Genomic DNA, 20,356 nt, shown 5'->3' on the forward strand with positions numbered 1-20,356 from the left:
CAAGCACCACAAGAATCTGTATAAAAAAACCACTGTATAAAAAAACCACTGATGGTGAACAACTGACTGGAAGGCTTTCTTCCACTGGTTAACCTTTTCTCCTTCCCGGTACTCTGCAGAAGAAATCCCGCGTCCGTCCAACCCCCAACCAGGTAAGTCAATGAAGCAGACTCACTTACAACATATGTATTTGAAATCAAAAAGCTAATTTTTTGGTTTGAGGTTTTTCTGTTTGTTTTTGATAAAATCCTGACAACTTCTTCACAATGGTGCAAAAGATGACTGACTGAATGACTTCAGGTTTTGTCTGTTTGCAAACTGACTTGTTTTCTAACAAGTTAATTTCCAAGAGAAAAGGAGACCAAAATTAAACAAACTTTATTTAAATACTAGTCCTCTGTTCAGAACTTTTATGATAAATTTCAGAGGATAAGGATGACAAAAAATGTTTGCAAATTGTTGAAACTTAGACAAAACGTTTGGTTTTGAATTTCTGCTCCTTTTCTCTTCAGGAAGAATAGCAAGGCTGATTCAGTTTCAAAACTACTTTTTAATTCTAATCTTTAGACTTCCTAGGAAAACTTTATTTTCTTAATTTTGTGAAGTCAAATACTTTTTCTCATTAATAAAGATAAGCAAAAATACCAGTTTTTTTCATCTCAAATGTTAGTATCATTTGTTAGCTATTACTTTAAGTTATAGCAATCAATATAGTATGTAGTTTAAGGTGTAAATAAATAAGAGATTTGGACTAACAATGGCCTCCATGTGCTTTCTGTTTCAAGCAAAACTATTAAACAAAATGGTGGAGTTACACCCAACGTAGGGTTAATTACACATTTTACAAAGAGATTCACAATACATTTCTCTTAAATACAAGTTCAGTGATCTTACAATGATTAGTCAGTGTACCCAATTTTGATGGTGTACAAGTTTTCAGAAACATAGGTATAAAATGGGTTATAGGTACACAGTTTATCAGTAGTTTCAAATTCTAGCCTCTTCAGAACTACATGATTTACCTCAATAGCTTGCAATCTATAATTTAAAAAATCATTTTTCCCCTCATCTATTACCTGGCATAGATGGCTATGCCTATATATTCTTGGCTGAGTAAGAGAACAATGTCTCAAAGTTATTTAAAGTTTTAAAGAAGAAATTTTTTACTACTGAATTTCAAAGCACACACACAAAATAGGTGAGAAATTCTTTTATCGTATTTAGAATCAAAATATCCCTTAAAATATTTACATTTTACAGTAAAAAGGATAGCAAAACACAAGATCATGTACAAGCTTAAGAATTCAAGTTTCTGAAGAGCCAAAAAGGAAAAGGAAAATAATGGCCTACCACGAAGCTGTAGTATATGGTAATAAAGGCCTTCAATGAATGCAGATTAAAGCAATAAATGTACTCCTTGGGCTTCTGATTCTTGATCAAAAACTGCTGAAATAAATGATTAATATAATCTGGTTATGAAGTTGCTTGGCTTTTTGTTGTTCCGCTACAGTTTCTTTAAAAACAGTGCAATTTAAAACAAACTTACAGAGCACACATTACTCTCAAATTAGTCATTATATAAAGGACATTCACTAGAGGCAGGAAATATACTCCATAGTTAACCATATTTAACAATTAAGGAATAAAACTAAAATTTCTAAGTCTTTATTGCATATTAATAAAACAAATCTTTGAATATACAGCAATGTAAAACTTTTAAAAATATTAAATTCCTATAACTAGGGGCAGTCGGTATGAAGGGATGGTGAGCACTGGCGCAGAGCGCCCTGCACCAAACACAGTATATTTACTGTTCTGCAAACCACCAATATTTAAAAATTTAAAAGATGGCACAATCCTAGCAGGCAATCATAAAACTTTTAAGATACAACATTTAACAGTTATTTAAATGCAATCTTGAAGTGGCCTGCCAAGTTTACCTTTTGCTTTTAGCTCTGTCAGTGTGGTCCCTGTCTCTGTGGTACCTATCTCTGTCCTTTTCTCCTTCTCTATGCTTACTTTTCTCTCGGTCTTTGTCCTTCTCGTGGTCTTCACTTTTAGGTTTATCTAGTTTCTTGTCTAGACTCCTATCTCTGCTTGCTTTTCCGTCTGCTCCTCGATCACCATGTGATAACCGTGCCCTCTCTTTATCTTTGTGCCCTTCCTCCCTGCTTTTTCTATCTCTGTCTTTGTCTTGGGTTCTGTCTCTGCGTCTATGCCTTTCAGATTCTTGTTCCCATTCCTTTTCATGTCGCTCTCTTTTCAAGTGGTGTGAATCACTATAAAATCTCTGGCGATCCCCTTTACCCCTATTAAATGACCTATCCAGTTGCTGTTGATCTTGCCTACCCCAAGGGTCACTATGGCGCCTTTCTGGTCTTCGAATGTCTTTAACCTGGTAAAAATTTTGTGGGCCTATATACCTCGATGTTTGTGAAAGGGGACCCATCATACGTTGCGGTTGACCTGTCAGATGAACAACAGGTGGCCAGGGAACCATGGGATTTTGGGCAAAGCCAAAACCTGGAGGGGGAAGTAACGGGGGTGGCAAATGTGGTGGAAATCCAAACATGCTTTGTGGAGGGAAATTAGGAGGCCCTGGAAAAGGAAATCCAGGGGGGCTAGACTTGAGATGCTGAAGGTTGGGTTGCTGCAGCCTCATGGGTGAAAAGTTTGCACTTGTTCTGGGGCTGGTGCTTCTGGAAGTAAAGCTGATGCTCTTAGCAGGAAATTCTGACTGACACTCATTTCCAACTTCAAAATGAGATGCTGCTGCCGATCCTCTCCGAAATGGGTGCACAGTTTCAATATTTTGCATTAAAATATCCTCTGGTAAGGACTTTGTTTTTTCTGTTTGAGAAGTATGTATGTTTTCTACTGATGGTGAGTTTTGTGCAGCTCCTGAATTATCACCCTGCTGAACACATGAGTTTTTCTCTCCAGAAGTCAACTTCTCCTCCACATTTACTTGTTCTGTTAAGTGCTCCTTCTGTGCCAGACCAGGCAGGGTGTGTTTTTCTCCATTCCGGCAATTATCTCCATCTTTGCTCTCTGAAGCAGTCACCTGCTGGCTTCGTCCTGCCGCTTGCCTAGGATCCCTTTTCAGGTTGATAAACTGTGGGGACCTTGCTGTGTTAGCAACAAGGTTTTCACTGCAACCCACATTACCATCTATGTTTCCTTTTCCTGCATTAGATACACATGGAGAACTAGAATTTGAAGTCTGATTATCTTGCAAATTACTTTCTTGATCTTGTGGTGGCTGCCTTTTTAATGGTCTCTCTTTATTCTCCACAGTTTCCTCTTGTTTTGACTGAATGGATAAATTGGTTAAGAATGCTTCTGTAGAAACATCTGGCGGTTTACCTCTGAGACTAAGACTCGTCAAAGGTTCAGAAGAAATGGAAGAGGACCCCAATACTGGTGTTTCTTCTGCTGAGTTACCTGCAGATTCGGAAAGACTATCTACTTTAACCTTTACGTCCTTGGCTTCACCATCAGTTACTTCCACTTTATCTATCTTCTCTGCTTTGGGGATGGCTTGCTCATTTATAAATGGAATTTCTTTAAGAGTGTTTTGTTCTGTCACTGACTGAGCCTGTTCATAAACTTGACCAGTAGTGCCCAAAAGGCTCTGAAGTATATCATCCACAGGAAGAGGTTTATTTGCTAATTCCAGAGTAGAAGGTTGATTTTCCCAACCAATCAATACCCCAGGAAGGAATCGTAAAGGTTTTGGTGGCTCCTGCTTAGCGACCTCCACTAAAGGTTCCACTGCTGTTGGGAGGTCTTCCTGAAGAGTCTGCTGAGGCTTATTTCTCTGCTTGTGTAATACAGTTGTAAAAGAATTGAAAAAGTCATTTTCTTCCTCTGGTGTTTCCTCTGTGGAAACATCCATTTTACTTTTTTTGTCAGGTGGCAATGCTACCGGTACACTGTCAGGAGTCTCAGCTGTATGACTAGCAGTGGCGCTAGCAGAGTGCTGCCGCTTCAGTTTCTGACGAATAATTAAGCCCAACAACAGATTAGGTCTATGTAGTTCAAGACCTGTATAAAATACAAGAAATATAAAACAGCTATTTTCAGCCATTGCAGTAAAGGGTAAGTGTTTGCATCTAGCTTATTACAGCCTATTAAATGGTTGCATGTCCATCAAGTCGGTCTGAATGGCTGGATTCCAAGAATGAAAGCAGCATCAGTTCTTCCACTGTGGCCCCACCTCCCACTTTATTTCGCCCATACTCTATATGAAAATGTATACCTACCAGGTCCATCAAAAGGCACAAGAGGGTGTGGAATTTTATCTGCGGCACCCAAAGGAATGAGGTACATGTCTTTGACCTGCTTCATGTTGTTAGCGGCTACTCCGTAGCGCTTTCTGCTACTGAAGTATGCAAAGAGCAAAGTATAAGAAATTTGATCTTCTTCAGTTACAGGTGTGAAGCGAACCACACAAATTTCCTATTCAAGAAAATGACAAATGGTCATTTAAAATAAACGAAACAATAGCTTAGTTTTAAATACTATTTCTTAATTAGAAATAATCTATTGAATTTTATTATAAATCGTTATCAAATAATATGGTTTACCAACTTAAATGCAGATAAGTATACTAAAAGGAAACAACTCTTCGGAGAAGATCTCTGCTGATCCACTGGTGGGTATGTTTCATATGAAGGTGTCCCATAGGAAACTGATCCCAGGGTAATTAATTTGTTCAAGGTGACACACTTACCAGTGGCAGAGAAGATATTTAACTCAAGTCTTTTGATATATTTACCCTTATTTCCAATGTTATAACCTTCACAGTAGGCTGCCTGTTCTCAGCATACTGCAAATTAATAGCATCTACCACCACCACCCAAACATAGATACACAAAATACCACTGAAAATCCTATTTACAGGGATTGAGTTTAGGAATAAATGGGGCTGGGTGAAAAAAACCTCAAATATACATACACCATAAATTTTGCAATATAATTTCGCTATGTAAAAACTTAGCTGCTTGCCTCTGAGTTCTTGGCTTTGTTTCATACAGAAAAGAGAGTCTCAGTTTGACATTCATTTGGTAGTACAAAAAATGGATGCATTTTCATGAACGTATATAGTCAAAATGGGGAGAGTCAGATCTACTGCAAAGCCTAAACTGATGCAAAATCCTAGAGAAAACATGTGAATGAGCTGACCTACGGTTGTACTTCTTGTAAAAGGTCTGTCATCTAAACTATCCTCTTTTAGAGGTAACAAATATCATCTTTCAATCAGTTCAAGAGGGAGGCATACTATAAAGTGTTGGGTGATAATATATGGGTACATCAAGAGTAATTCCCAAAATGTCCAAGAGTAATACTTACCAATACTCCTCCACGACTTTTGCTGTCATGAGAAAGTGACAGCAAATAAATGCAACTTTTTAATACTACTTCAAACTTCATTCTGACACTGTATCAGTTTAAACTTTAATTTTAAGATCATTCATTTTGTATTACTTCTAATCTTACTAAAGACTTCTAATCTTATGAAAGACATACAAAATATTAATGTTCCCTTATTTAAGACTTATTGAATGTGTACAATTTGCTAGGTAATATCATCACTGGGTGAAAAACAATTTCTTCTAATGATTACATTTTCCGGTGTAGTACTCTTCTATGACTTAAATAAATGATAGAAAATACAGAGAGGGAAAAGAAAAGAGAAATATTATTGTGATAAAGGTTACTAATTATCTCCCAATATCTATTCTCCTCCATACCGCCTACTACAAAGAGAAGACTGTAACATTTAGCTGGGCATACGGCCATCCAGCAGAGATTACATTTCCCAGCCTCCTTAGCAGCTGTATTACGTTTTGTGACTAAGTTCTTGACAACAGAAGTTAGAGGAAGTGAAATGACAACTGCAATTTCCAAGTCTTCCTTTTAAAACAACTGGACATTCTTTATTTTTTTTGAGGAGCCTGGTCCCTGAATGCACAACCAGAGCTGCCAAACTACCCTCGGGAACTGCCCTACCTCACGTAACAAAACAAAAAAACCATCTGTATGCTTTCAGCCACTGCATTTCAGGATCTTTTTGTTGCAACAGCTTATTCTACGCCCTAACTAAAATAAAAGCCTATAATCAAATCAAGGCAAAATTCCAGGATGGATCTTAGTACTTACTCTAAAACATTTCCTCCAAATCACTGACAGAATTCACTGAGAAAGCACACCGGAAGGAGAAGAGCAAACAAAACCCACAAAAGGAATGCTGAGCTGTTCTGAGCCTTAGCAAATGTCTCTCGTGTAATTTTGTCAAGTATATTATGTAGAGTGTTAGAATTTGTAGTGGCTCCCTCCCCAGTGGACCCTGAGTAAGAACAATCAGTGGTTTACCCTTCAATGATTCTCTTACGCCAGGATAATGAAATTTTCCTTACCTTCGTTCCTGATGCTTTAATTTTTTCCACATAATCCCAAACTGTCTGAGGTGATATCCTGCCACCAACTTGAATACTATCTGGTAGATCCTGAGGTAAAAAAATGAAGGTGATCAATGTATACAGAATATCGTTATTATAATATTCATAATTCATACAAATTTTTGCTCTAAGACAAATTTGAATTGATAATGAAAAACAAGTAAATAAAAAACTAGGAAATGCATCAAAGAACATAAGAATGTATAGGGACAGAAATCAGGCTTTATCTCAAACATCAACTCCAAATGACTCAGGTGGGTGTCCAAAATATAATTTAGAAAGAATTTGAGGTTCTGTCAGTTCTCAGCAGGAAAGACAGGCAGGGGAGAGGGAAGTAGAGGCACGTACACCACACTGGCGATCCAGGAAGAGCACAAACGGTTTCAGCGTCAGGGGAAACTGCTTGCTCCTCCTCCCTCCCCTCCCCTGCCTCCCCTCCCCTTCCTTTCTGTGGTGGTAGTTGGCAAGGATATGCCTCCACTAGGAACAGCTGGATTTCAGAAGTTACCAAATTTAATTACAGAGCGTATTTCTGTACACAATAACAACTGAAAACAGGTGACTATACATAAAGTCAATTAAGTACTGTGCAATTAAGAGTATTTAAAAACTTTACTGTTACTCTATTTCCATGAAAATTGAGAAAATCATAAAAAGCATAATTAATTGATATTTGATTCAATTAAGCTTATTTAAATTACTAATTGTCTAAATATTTTATTTGGGATTTTAGTCCCAATCAAATAAGTAGATCCCAAATAAAAATGAGAAAGCAGAGAGTTCTGGAAAGCAACCACACAGAAACTAGCTCAGAAAGGAGAACAACAGCTTTGTTTAACCTCAAAAGGGTTCCGCAATTCAGGACTTCATTCATCACCTAAAAGAAGAGTTATCTTCACCATGGACTGATCAACGACTAAATAGCTAAACATAAACACATTAGTTCAAAAAGAAGAGTATCATGGGTCCACTTAATTTTTCTTATAAAATTAACATTTCTAAAATATTATTTACCAAGCAAACTATATATAAAAGCAGTAAGTAGCTGTTTAACAGAAAACACAACTGCTGAACAAAGTTATCAACAGATAAGCATCATTACAATGAGCGAAACTCATTTCAACCTAATACAAAGGAAAATAAAGCTTACATTAATCTTAAAAATAATGGGCATATGTGTCATTTAGGTTTTTTGAAATACTGGGAAGAATTTTTTTTTTAACTTTTGCCTTTACATTGAGCAAACTGAGAATGAATAGAGAAGGTTAAAGAAAAGCATAATAGCAAAATATAATTGCAACAAAAATACAGTATTATTATGTATGATTTCCTTCTGCATAAACAGAAAAATACAAACTTTCTTCAAGATTGTTTTAAGAAGTCATACATACTTTCTCACTTATCATATTATTATTATAATAGTACAGCTGCTTATTTTCCATAAATATTTCAAAACAGTTCCTTCCTATTCCTTCAAGTACAAAACCAACGAAGGTACTAATACAGCAACTATGGTCGTTGGTATCATCGGACTGTCAACTAGCTATAAATTTCAACTGAAGTCTGAATCTCCTTCAGAGAAATAGGCAGGTCAGAACTACAGCCATAAAGTGAGAAGTCTTGTTAACAATGAAAAATCTCCCTGATAGGCTAACCTCGAAGGCCTTTAGTATGCCAATCTTTTATGCAAGTCTGTATTTAAAGAAAAACTTGGATATCCATGTAGACTCTCATTAATTTTTAATTCTCTGACATAGCGAAGGACATCTTGGAGAGAGTACAGGACACGTAGCTTTAAAACTTTCAAAGCAGTTTTCTACAGTTCTAAAGCTTCATTTGTGAATTCCTAATTCCATGAATCAATGGTTTAAGGATCACTGTCAATAAACATTTATTACCACAAAAAAGAAACATTTTTATTATTTATATTATTATCTTGTTTCCTTATCTGTTGCTTTCGGAAACACGTAAGTCAACTCAGGTAGAGAAGGAGAGAAAAGTTCACAGTACCTCTGTCAAGTACTCAGGAGAACCAGACACTGGGTAGGCTTTGGTAACAAATTTTGCCACAGAAGGCATGTTGATAAAACCTTTCCAGATGAAATTCAATCGAGCCAGGAAGGTAGACTCAACTTCAACAGTTCCAGGCATCTCTGGACTAAAAAATGACATTAAAATTTTTTCAGCCTAAAGATGAACACTTCTGAATAAACCCATTTTCTACTTAACCATTAATTATTTCTATTTTAACATGTCAAGAAGACCAAAAAAAGGCTATTGATTAAAGAGTTTGTTATTTTCACTTTACAAAATTATACTCATATTTGCATAGTCATGTCTTACAAAATCATCTTTCTTGGTTGGCTTAGGGGGACTAAGGTCCAGAGAACTACAAGCACTTTTTCTCTGATGTCCTACCTTCTGCCTCTTGGGAGTAAAACAATTATTAGGAGTTTTAAAGTCCCCACACACTCAGATCTCTAAATTAACTTTCAGAGTCTTACTCTTTTATCTCGATTAATTTAGAGCACAAGAAGATACAGTTACTTTCTCAAAAGAAAGGTTCCTAAGAAATATGTCACTTTTTTTGCTTTTGAAGACCTCTAAGTATAATTTGGCAAAGATTTATAATAATTACTATGGAAATTATAAGTAAGAGAAAATTACCGTGGAGCAGGAGAGAATGTTGACTTTGGGGACTCTTGTTTCTCTTCTTCAAAGAATTCAGAGGCCAAAATATTTGAGGTTGAAGTCAACGCATCTGCTATACTTTCTGCTTCATTGTCTGAATGTTTACGAGATACTCCGACAACAACTTTCACTTTTTTTGGAGAAAGATCATCTACAGGTGGTGCCATTCGACCTAATGCCAGAAGACACCAAAATAAACCATTGTTGTAAACTGAGAATTCTATAACTTCATCCATTTTCATTTCTAAAGTTATTCAGCTTTCCTCACTGAATTGCCGCATAACCATACATCTCCTGGGGTAATTTTTAACTATCATCATTTCTCATACTGTTATATTACACCTCTCTTATTAATGTGAAAAACTGGAAGAGGACGTTAAGCAATTCAGACAAGCTGAAATGAACACTGTAACTAGAAACTAAAATAGACTTCTTGATTTCCTAGCATATTTTTTCCAACTACACTAAATTCCAACAATTTTGAGAAGTAATTTGGAGAAATGAATAAAACCATCCATACTCTACGTCGTATTACATGTAGCAGCAGTTCATGACATATATGCACAGTGCAGCATTACTCCATAAACATGAAAAAAATGTAATAACGTTTAAAAAATGACATTGGTTTTAGGCTACAGCATCAAGAAGGAAAAAAAAATCAAACTTTCTGAAAATAGGTGAATTCTCTAGTAGTATTAAAAACATGTTTTTGTGTGCAACCATTAAATTTACTGAAATTTACCTTGGAAATTAAAATAAATAGAAATAACTGAGTGCTTATTATTAAGATTTCCCCAAACAAAATAACAAAATACATGTACTTAAACATACTACTGTACCACAGAAAGCTTTCTTTAGGGATAAGGTCTGGAAACAGTCTGCTATTTAAGTCTTTACCATTGCACAGACTGTAAAATACGTGAACATGCAATTTTGAGAAGACACATGATTATTTTTGTTATAGGAAAACTACTTAGTTTATAATATACTTCATCTAATCTCTAATACAATGATGGAGGGCAGCATATTAACTAACCTGATGCATTTTTCATGTTAATGAACAAGGCATCATTCCTTAGAGTATATTACAAAAAAAATAAAAAATTAAGAGCCACATCTCCAGAGGTTTAAAAAAAAAACTCTTGATAATCCATCTTTACCAATAAACTAAATATAAACTCTTCCTTAACACATCCTCATTTCTCAAGCTTTAAATGCAACCAGATATAACCTGAGTATCTCAAAACTGCCAGTTACTTCACCAATTCTACCACTCTAAATTATCTTCATCTCTCACTTGAACTAGCGTAAGGGCCTCCTATCTAGTTTCCCTCCATCTTCTCTTGGCTTCCACTGTAATCTTCACGCAGAGAGAGAGATCTTCGTAAAATTCAAACCTGATGTTCTTCTTCTCCTGCTAAAAACCCTCTAATCACTATCCACTGCTCTTAGATGAAAGACCAAAATCTTTATGGTGACCTACAAAAGCAGATTTCAAACTTTTTTTATCATGATCTGTAAAGTAGTATTTTATATCATGATTCACTTAGATACACACACACACCCCATGTGTGTGCATGTGTATGTATGTATGTGTGTGTATCTATGGATATATGTATTTTTTTGTTATATATAAAGAACTAGAACTAAAGTTTCACAAAAATCATAGTTATCTCTGTAAGTGCAATTTGTAATTATTTTCCATTCTGTGTGTGTTTTTGAAATGCTAGTAACTACTTACTGAATTGATTTCTCTACCATTAATAAATCACAATCTGAAATTTAAAAGGCAATGGCTTTAAGATACTGCAAAATCTGATCTCTAAATATCTCTTCAAACACATCATGGGCCTCTCGCTCCTCTTCTTGAATTCAATTCAGGTGCACGCCGTTCCCAGTACTTAGAATGGTCTCTCTTTGCAGGCATACTTCTCAGCCTTCATGTCTCAGCTTAGATGTCAATTCCTCAGCCACGCCCCCCCTAACCTCCCAGTCTAGGACAGGTTTTTCCTGATAGCTAAATACATTTATAACAACTGCACTTTTGTAACTCAAATCATCGACTGCCTGTCTTTCTCACTAGACTACTGTTTCTAGTGAAGTCTGAATAACAACTGACCTTTTCACCACATATTCCCTATACCAGCAAACTGCCTGGCAAGGAGTGAAAACTTAATAAATATTTATTGAATGAATGACCAAAGATAAGAATACTAGAGAAAAAGTAATTTCTGAGATGTTTCATTTGTTATATAAATAGTAAAACATGAATGCTATTCGCTTTCTCATTTAGTAAATCACAATTGCTCACCGTTTTTGGCATCTGTTCTCACGCTTACATTCTAGTCATTTGACCCTGGGGTTGGTAAGTTCAGATCTATCTATATGATACAATTAATCCTAGACAGTAAACTACACTAGTGTCAAACTATATCTCACCACTGAAGATCAGTCATGTAAAACATATGCTACTCCTAAAAGAGAGTGAGTGGGTGGGTGCCTCACCACCAGTACAGGGAAAACAGAAACCTATTTAAATTACAAATACAAGTATCCCCCTTTCAAAATGAAAGCACCATTTTAGGAAGAAAGATTTCCAATTACCTATGCAAATTTTGCAGTTAAGATCAAACAGATGTTGTCTGTGTTGACCAGTGGTATCTTTAGACATGGAGTCAATCTCTTCTTTTTGCTTTTCAGATCCTTCCGTCTTCTCCAATGACTTATTAGCTGTAGGTTCCTAACAGAAATGAGGGTAAAAATTCATTTCAGCAGATAAAATTTGGCCTCAGTTATTAAAATCAACTTATATTTCATGCTGATTTCTTCAAAATGGAATTGTTCCATTCATAGGTTGTTTTTTACTATTTCTTTAAAAAAATAAATGCTCATTCTTCAAAGCCCCTAACAAGAGTTCATGTATTTTCCTCAGTCATATCTGAAAATAAGCAAAGCTGTACCAGCTCTCAAACTACAGTCTGCCTAAGAAGCACCTACAGATTTTCAGGCCTACTACGGAATTCACTAGGCCATAGTGACCCCAGAAACCTACATTTAACAAGTGTCCAACAGGTGCCTGGGATACACAGAGTATGCACACAACAGAGAAACAGTATTTTGAACACTCTCAAAAACCATTAAATCCATAAAATAGGCTACTTTAAATGTAACTCTTCTTTCTGCTTTAAGAAACATTAGGCAAATATTTTCTGAATCTTCATGTGAGCACTATAAAATATGACACTGGTATCATTTTTACCTGAATCTCCATGGCTGCTTCCTGCTCTTTCATTGGAGCATCACTCTCAATTTCTATTTCACCTTTATGAGTTATTTTTGTGATTGGTCGTCTTTCCACTTCTCGCTGCTCTTTCTCAATCATCTCTATGGTCTAATAGGAAATATTTTAAAGAAATGCTTCACAATTAAAAACAGGTATTTCCAAATGCACAACTTTAAATAATAAGCGCTTACCTAAAAATAAAAGCATCATCACAGATAATTGTTAATCTTTAGGTGGTCTCTCAAACAACACACATACACTGAGCAATTAGGAATTCCAGAGATTGTATTAAGTGCTGGGATTGTAAGAATTGGACCCCGTATCTCAGCCTTGAGAAGTTAACACATATATTATTAAGCAGAGGCAACTGAAGCACAGTGTAATTTGCAAAGTGATGAAACACGCTGTTTATATTTAAAATCTGCTTTCTGATTTAGTATTTTAGAAGCTGTCCCAGAGAAATCATAACTGTCCTACTCTTAGATTCCTAAGTTGGTGTTCTAACATACCATCCCCCACAACAGCAGTTCACTCAAACACCAAAAATTATCAGGTAGTCCCCTATCTATTGTCTCCTGTCTGAGCAAACTTTGTGGCAAGAGTAATTTACAGTTGAACAAGCACAGCAGCAAAACGTAGTAATTAAGCAAATATACCAAGACCCAGTAACAGGTCGCTCAGAATGAAATGGATTAAGGAAGGTAAGATGGGTCTGGTCATTTGTCTTGCCTTTTTTAGTGTATATCATCCTTTAAAGAAAGTAATCAGATGAATGACCTAAAGAAAGAACAAGGTGGCCTCAGATGCAGACAGTACTTCCTGCCACAGTTTCAAAGCAGGAGAGAGGCATTTGCATTATTTGGAATATGGAGGAAGAGAAGAGGTGACACTACTTTCAAAAGGGGAGAAATTACACAGTGCAAAAGTGAATAAATATGTGAGTAAGTATGTCAATTCAAGGACTTTGCACTTCAATTTAGATTTGGAAGAAGATCTACATAAAGACTAAATGCCTAAGAGGCAAGAAAGTATTATGAAGAAAAGTATTAGGCAAATTATGTGGAGTTAATGTGCATTATAAATAACCAATATTTTTTAGAATAAAGGGCTAATCTTCTGCAGCCCTTTTTTGGTAGTAAAAACAGTAGATAATGTTGCTACCTCACAATCACTCTAAGTCACCATCTTTAAAGGTATTTTAAGTTCACAACCTCCAAATGAAAATTCTTGGTATTGGCGACTTACAAATTTTTAGTTTTAAAAATGCAGTATGCTGCACATACTACCTATATTACATAACACTCCAGTTAAATATGGGACAGTACTAGTTAGTTAAATACATAATATTCTGTGAATATTAACATTCATACATGATTTGGGTCAGGTTATATCAATAAATCTGTTATAAAAAATTTTTCAGAGCTTTTGGTATTTGAAACTTATAGTAGTAAGGGATTATAAACATACAAAATTTTCAATCTGACTTAATCTGGCTCTACAAACGACTGACATCCATAATAACTTCAAACTGTGCTTCTGAAAAGTACACATGTGATTAAGATGCATCTATTTGCCCAGCCTTCAGATTCATATAACAAAATTTAATAACAAAACACAAGGCAATTGTGTAACCTCATAACTGAACAAAATGAGAAAAAAGCAGCAGAGATCAGGAAAAACAGAAGATTGAATTTAAGAACTAGGTTACTGGAGGATAAGTAACTGCAGCAGGATGGAACAGAAGGTATGTGTGACTGTGCTCTGAGGTGAATTAACTCTGTGTGTATAACTGTTCCCCTAAGGCTAAAAAACACCAGTTTGTTACAGTCAAACACAAATTTTTAATCTTACATGTCTGTTTTCTCTTCGTCTCCAGGCAGCCAACTCTTTAGAAGCTAGTTCTTCTGGGCTCATTCTTATAAGATGATCAGGGGTTACTTCTCCCTTCAGGACTTTTTTAAATAGTATCTGGTGGTATTTTAAAATGGGAAGGAGAGAAAAACATTTTTAAAAGAATGAGGAGTACTGCATAGAAACCTGCAATAAAGATGCAATTTTGAAACCTGATTTACAAATATTTAATGATTTTATTTACCCACTACAAAGAGGATAAATGACACCATTGTATTGTAGGAACTTATCATCTAAGGCAGCAAAATACACATTTCATATAAAAATAAGCACACAGTGGAGAAGGAGAACCATGTGCAGCAGAACCATCACAACACCTATCCCAAAGTTGTATCAGGACTCTGTCCCAGAGTCTTCCAGGGACACACACTGCCGTACAGCCAACCTATAGTGGAGATACCGCATTAAAGACCTTCACTGAATGTGATGTCTAAGATTTCATATGTTTAAATCCTAACAGGCTTGGAGGGGACTCAGGAGCAAAGAACCAACTGCAAGAAAGAAACCTAAAGGGATTAAGTATTTCCTTGATGAAGAAAAATTTCCAGATTACATAATTTAAGAACTGTAAGATTCCCTGGACCACGATGGCAGATTGTACAATGTAGGTTTTTCTTAAGTAACTGTCAGCATGTTTCAAGAAAATACCTCATATCACCTACTATGGCAAATATCATAAAATGACAAATGGGTATCACTTATGTGAAATCTTTATAAAACTTTAGCAAATACGCAAGGAGTTTGCGTCTACACCACATACACAGCTTTTTGATTTCCTCTAAGACACACACACATAGCTTTTCGAAGACCCAAACAAGAAATCCCAGGTAAAGATTAGAGTTCAATTAATGTCTACTTCACTGCTAAAAGATACTCAAAACTAAAGCCTTATTTAAACAAAAATGTTCTAGATTTTATCAAAATAATTTATTTTCTTTAGCTTAATTCCTAGATTTAAATCAGAAGTATTCATATAATGTTATGAATTTTGGGTTAACAGTTTTTGAAAAATAAATATGGATTAATTTTTTAATAAACTGGATTCAATAAGGGACATAAAGGAACAAAAATCACATAAATCAGGCTAAGACAGGTTTAGGATTTTATATTTTAATAGGCTCACTATAAAACACTAGTCACCACAGCTCTGCTCAGTAGCAAAAACTTTATTAAAATTATATAGTCTCACCCCAAAAAGTAAATTATAGACCTATTATATTACAATATTAAATCCCTATGTATTCAGAAAAATTAGAAGCATAAGTATCTACAGACACGAACAAAACATACTTACATTGTTTTTAGGATCTTTCAGATTGAACATCAAACTTCTGTATTTGTTCTTATATTTAGCATCTGTGTCCCGAAAAAAACAGAAAAGCTCTTTCTCAATTTTTGTGGCAACTTTTGCTGCCTTTTCCTCTGGTACCTTCAAATTTGAGTCTGTAAGTCTTAAAATCAGAATAATTCAATTATTTTTCAAACACACAAAGCATACATTATTCAATCTTCGGTAATAAAAATGTGTTACCTTTTCATAAGAATGTCTTTGAGAGAGTGCCTGACACTCTGTCTGATCTGATCTGCAGAAGGCTTAGACGTAGAAGCAGCAGGAGGATGCACAGTAGGCGCTCCCTTTTCAGTTTTCTTCTTTTTTATCTCTTGCGCACCTAATTTAAATAAGTAACAAAACTCACTAAATTTTTTTAAATCTTCCTTTTTAATGCATAATGTAAGTTTATAAACAAAATTGAATGATTTGAAATCACTATTAAGAAATTAAATCAGATGTCCATCAAGTAGATGAATGGATAAAGAAGATGAGCTACATATACACAATGGAATACTATTCAACCATAAGAAACAAATCCTACCACTTGCAACAACATGGATGGAGCTAGAAGGTATTATGCTCAATGAAATAAGTCAGGCAGAGAAAGACAAGTATAAAATGATTTCCCTCATTTGTGGAGCATAACAACAAAGCATGACTGAAGGAACGAAACAGCAGCAGACTCACAGACTCCAAGAAGGACAGGTGGGGAGGGAGAAGGGGATTGTGCACCTGGTGTGTGTGGGGGTCACGGAGAAGACAGTGTAGCTCAGAGAAGACAAATAGGGACTCTGTGGCATCTTACTACACTGATGGACAGTGACTGCAATGGGGTACGGGGGGGGACTCGATAATAAGGGTGAATGTAATAACCACATTGTTTTTCTTGTGAAACCTTCATAAGAGTGTATATCAATGATATCTTCATTAAAAAAAAAATTAGATGAGAACCCATATTCATACTGAAATATTCCCAACACTGAAACTCTAATCTGTGAACTGTGGCAGTCGTTAACTAGACTTACTGTGCTGATCACTTCACAATACATATAAATAGCAGGTCATTATGTGGTCCCCCCTAATTTATTATAACGATACTTCAATAAAAAAGAAATTTGAGTTTAAATGAATTTTAATTACAAATTAAGTGACTAAGTGGCCCTAAAGCTATTAAATGTATACACTTTTTTCCCACCTTAGATGATTTTTACAGCTACTTTTAAAATATACATATATACACTAACTTTTAAAAACCTATTAAAATTTCAATCTGAACTTACTGAGTGAGCAGATAATTTAATAATCTTACTAGTACTGCAAATTGATAAATCTCTTCTGGTTTTAAAACAATGCCTTATATTGTTACTTTGAATGTTATCCTTTTCAAATTATTTTTCATTCTATCCTTACTAATTCATGCACATCTCTAAAATCTCAATGTCAAACATCCACCTCTCTAACCTCCTGTGATACCCGCTTATTTATTCTAGAATCTCCTCATTCCAACAATTCTTAAATCTATCATTTTTGCCATTTATGTCCTCAGTTTCCCACATATCCAACTATGATCAGACAGTCCCTTGCACACTTATCACTCCCTTGCATACTTAACACCTTTATTCTCTCTCCTTCAAACATCTGCTTTGGCAAAACCCCAACCCTAGTGAAAGTGAACTTGTATCCTTCACCCTGTAAACCGCCTGCAAACAGCAAAAGGAAACAGGAGAAAAATAAGCAACGGTGCTTACAGATCCCTTTAAATTTATAAACACAAATTCCAAGTAGATAACTCAATCTGCTGCCCTAATCATATTTAATTTTCCTAGTAAATCTGCCCCCCTGCTTTCCAAAACATGTATTTTACACTGTCTTCTCTCTTCTCAAACCAACAGTACCTCCTTCAAAAAATTCAACATTTGATTTTCACACTTCATATTTCACTGACAAAACAGGAAAATGTCAGCTATAATGTCTTCCCATCACAAAATCTACTGACCTACCTCGCCTGTCCTCCTCCTCGTCCATTTATTCTCCCTACTGTTACAGGGGAAGAGCTGTCCTTTTCTAGGACCACCTATGTTCTATGTGAATCCCATTCCCTCTTGTCTTTTCAAGGCTTTTGAACCTCAACTACCACCTTTCTCCTACATTATCAAATTATTTCTAACAGTATAGGATTGTTCCTATTAATCTTGCAAACATGCTAAAAAATCTGTTTTTTTTAAATCCTTGATTTCACATCCATCTGTAGTTACACCACTTCAGTTCCCTGTAACAGCAAAATTTCTTAAAGGTATTAACCACAGTATCTCAATTCCTCAGTTTCCATTCTTTCAGAAGCCATAACAATTGGCTTTTGTCCCCACTGCTCCACCAAAATCATTCAGCCCAAGTCACAAATATCTCCATTTTACTAACTCACATACTTCGTTAAATCTGTGTTCGTCTTATTACAAAGCTAGACAGCATCTGGCAATCGATCCTTCCCACCTTCTTGAATCTTTATCTGGCTTCCGGGCCACCGGAGTCTCTTGTTCTTTTACTTACTGGCCACCTTTCCGTCTGCTTTTGCTGGGTCCTCTCTTCTTCCCGACGTCTAAATGCTGATACACCTCAGGGGCTCTGCTTCTGCCTCTTCATCACTGAACTTCCCCTGTACCTTTCCATATCTAAGTCCATGATTTCAAATAACAACTGTACACCGACAAATCCCAAATTTTAATGCCAACGCCCAAAGTCTTAGCTCTAAGCTCCAGACTGATCAGTTAAAGGTTTACTCAAACATCTCCACTTAGATGGAGATATCTAACAGGCATCTCAAAGTTAAAATACCTAAAACATAATTTTTTAATTTTCCTCCCCAAATCATCCTCTCTTTTTCATCACAGTAAATAGCATTAACCCTTATTTTAATCATCTGCTAAGACCCCTTCCTTTACCTACCTATATCTAATCCATCAGCAAATTCTACCAACTCTACTATAAAATATACCTGAATCTGACCACTTCTCATTACCTCCACTGTACCTCAGGTTCCAAGCTAACATTTCTTGCCTAGGACACTGCTGTACATTCCTAACTGTTCTACCTTCCACCTCACCTATCTTCCTACAGTTCAATTTCCATAGAAAAATACAGAGTGATCCATCATTACCTTGTACAAAATTCTCTAAAGGTTTCCCATTACATTCAGAATAAAATACAGTCTGTCATAGCTTCAAAGTTCCTACATAATTTTCTCTGAACTCATCTTCTACCACCATTCTATCCCTCCCCTATTACCTTCTAATTACTCAGCAGTGGTTTTCTTGCTCCTCAAACGCCAAGCTTGTTTCTCCATCAAAGCCTCCAACCTGACTATGTCCCCAACCTACGTCCTCCAAAACATCTTCACAGCCCTTCAAATCCAACATCACAAGTTACCGCCTCCATTCGATCTAAACACAAACTCCCGCCATTATCCTTGACTATGACTGTATCCAAGTACTCTACTTTTTCTCTCACAGTACCTAAGCATACTGTTCTCTTATTTGTCTACTTATTATCTGTCTTCTCCCATGTATTTAAGTGCCATGAAGGCACTGGCCTTACCTTAAGTTTACTAGTACTTTCCCAGAATTTAGAGCGATAGTTTTTAATTTCAAGAAAGACCAATCACCCAGACTATATTTATGGCCATTAAACTGTTAAAAAATTTTAAATTTCCCTAAATATCCTAACTGATAGTATATGAACTAAAATATAAATTTATTCATATATAATAATTTTTATTAATCTTACTACCTGGCTTTGAAGCTTTTTCTCCTGTGCAAATAATAGTTGTAGACTCTTTTGGCATTTTTTCACTTTTTTCTTCTGAAGATCTCCGAGGTAAAATTGGTTGTCCCATCTTTCGAAGAGGAGCTAGCTGCCATTTTTTTATTTCACTATCTCTACAGTCTGATGAGTTTTTGCCTTCACCGGATTCCTAGAAAAAATAGTATTTAATTCATTACAATGAAAACTACTAAACTATCTTTAAATATAAGCAAGCCTCAAGCATATGTGGATAAAAAAATTAAACCTAATTGGTATTACAACCTATTAAGATATCAAACATACTCATTCTCTAGCCTAGTAACTGTCTCAAGTTTTTAAGATGTATAAAAATAACTCAATTATTAGCAAAAGGAAATTCACCCTTACAGTCAAAATCCATTTGTTAAGTGCCTGTTTTCTGCAGAACACATAAAAGGAGAACTAAATATAAATACTTAATCATGTTCCCGATATTTGAGAGAAAACAGCAGTTCTATTAGGTGGCTATAGGTATGGAAAAAGGAGGGAGAAATTGTGCAGTAATTAGTATCTGTATTTTTCACTATTTTCTATAGCAAATGAAGCCACATTCATCTATAATAAATGTATCAATTAAATCCTCAGTGCACTTACTGGCATTTTTAATTTCCGTAAAGTAGGATAAACCTGCTACTCTCACTCCACAAAAAACTACTAATGAAACCAGAATTCTGAGACCCTTGGGAGTAATTAATCATATCATACTAGTGTTTGAAAAACAGAAAACTGTGTATAGACATATAACCATAGGTTTTAAGACAGTACCTATAAAAAACTGATTTTCTCTAGACTAGAAATCTTCTAATTTTGTATTTGCTTGTTTATTTTCTACCTCCT

The 20,356-nt window shown here is 35.5% G+C and overlaps 1 protein-coding gene across 6 annotated transcripts in view; it reads right to left on the bottom strand.

Moving 5' to 3' along the window:
- Positions 1-1,195: 1,195 nt before the first annotated feature.
- Positions 1,196-20,356, bottom strand: part of PHF3 (PHD finger protein 3) — a 71,643-nt gene continuing 52,482 nt past the window's right edge. For all 6 annotated transcript variants that reach the window (XM_036998365.2, XM_036998366.2, XM_036998367.2 and 3 more), the window contains 11 exons: positions 19,466-19,649; positions 15,881-16,019; positions 15,644-15,800; positions 14,290-14,406; positions 12,415-12,546; positions 11,760-11,895; positions 9,132-9,327; positions 8,475-8,622; positions 6,423-6,512; positions 4,266-4,461; positions 1,196-4,047 (listed from right to left, as the gene is read on the bottom strand). In XM_036998365.2, coding sequence (XP_036854260.2) covers positions 1,937-4,047; positions 4,266-4,461; positions 6,423-6,512; positions 8,475-8,622; positions 9,132-9,327; positions 11,760-11,895; positions 12,415-12,546; positions 14,290-14,406; positions 15,644-15,800; positions 15,881-16,019; positions 19,466-19,649 — 3,606 coding nt within the window. In that variant the 3' untranslated portion in view covers positions 1,196-1,936. The remainder of the gene's footprint in view (positions 4,048-4,265; positions 4,462-6,422; positions 6,513-8,474; positions 8,623-9,131; positions 9,328-11,759; positions 11,896-12,414; positions 12,547-14,289; positions 14,407-15,643; positions 15,801-15,880; positions 16,020-19,465; positions 19,650-20,356) is intronic.

The sequence above is a fragment of the Manis javanica genome, chromosome 16 (assembly GCF_040802235.1).
Source record: "Manis javanica isolate MJ-LG chromosome 16, MJ_LKY, whole genome shotgun sequence".
In the NCBI taxonomy this organism is placed as follows: domain Eukaryota; kingdom Metazoa; phylum Chordata; class Mammalia; order Pholidota; family Manidae; genus Manis; species Manis javanica.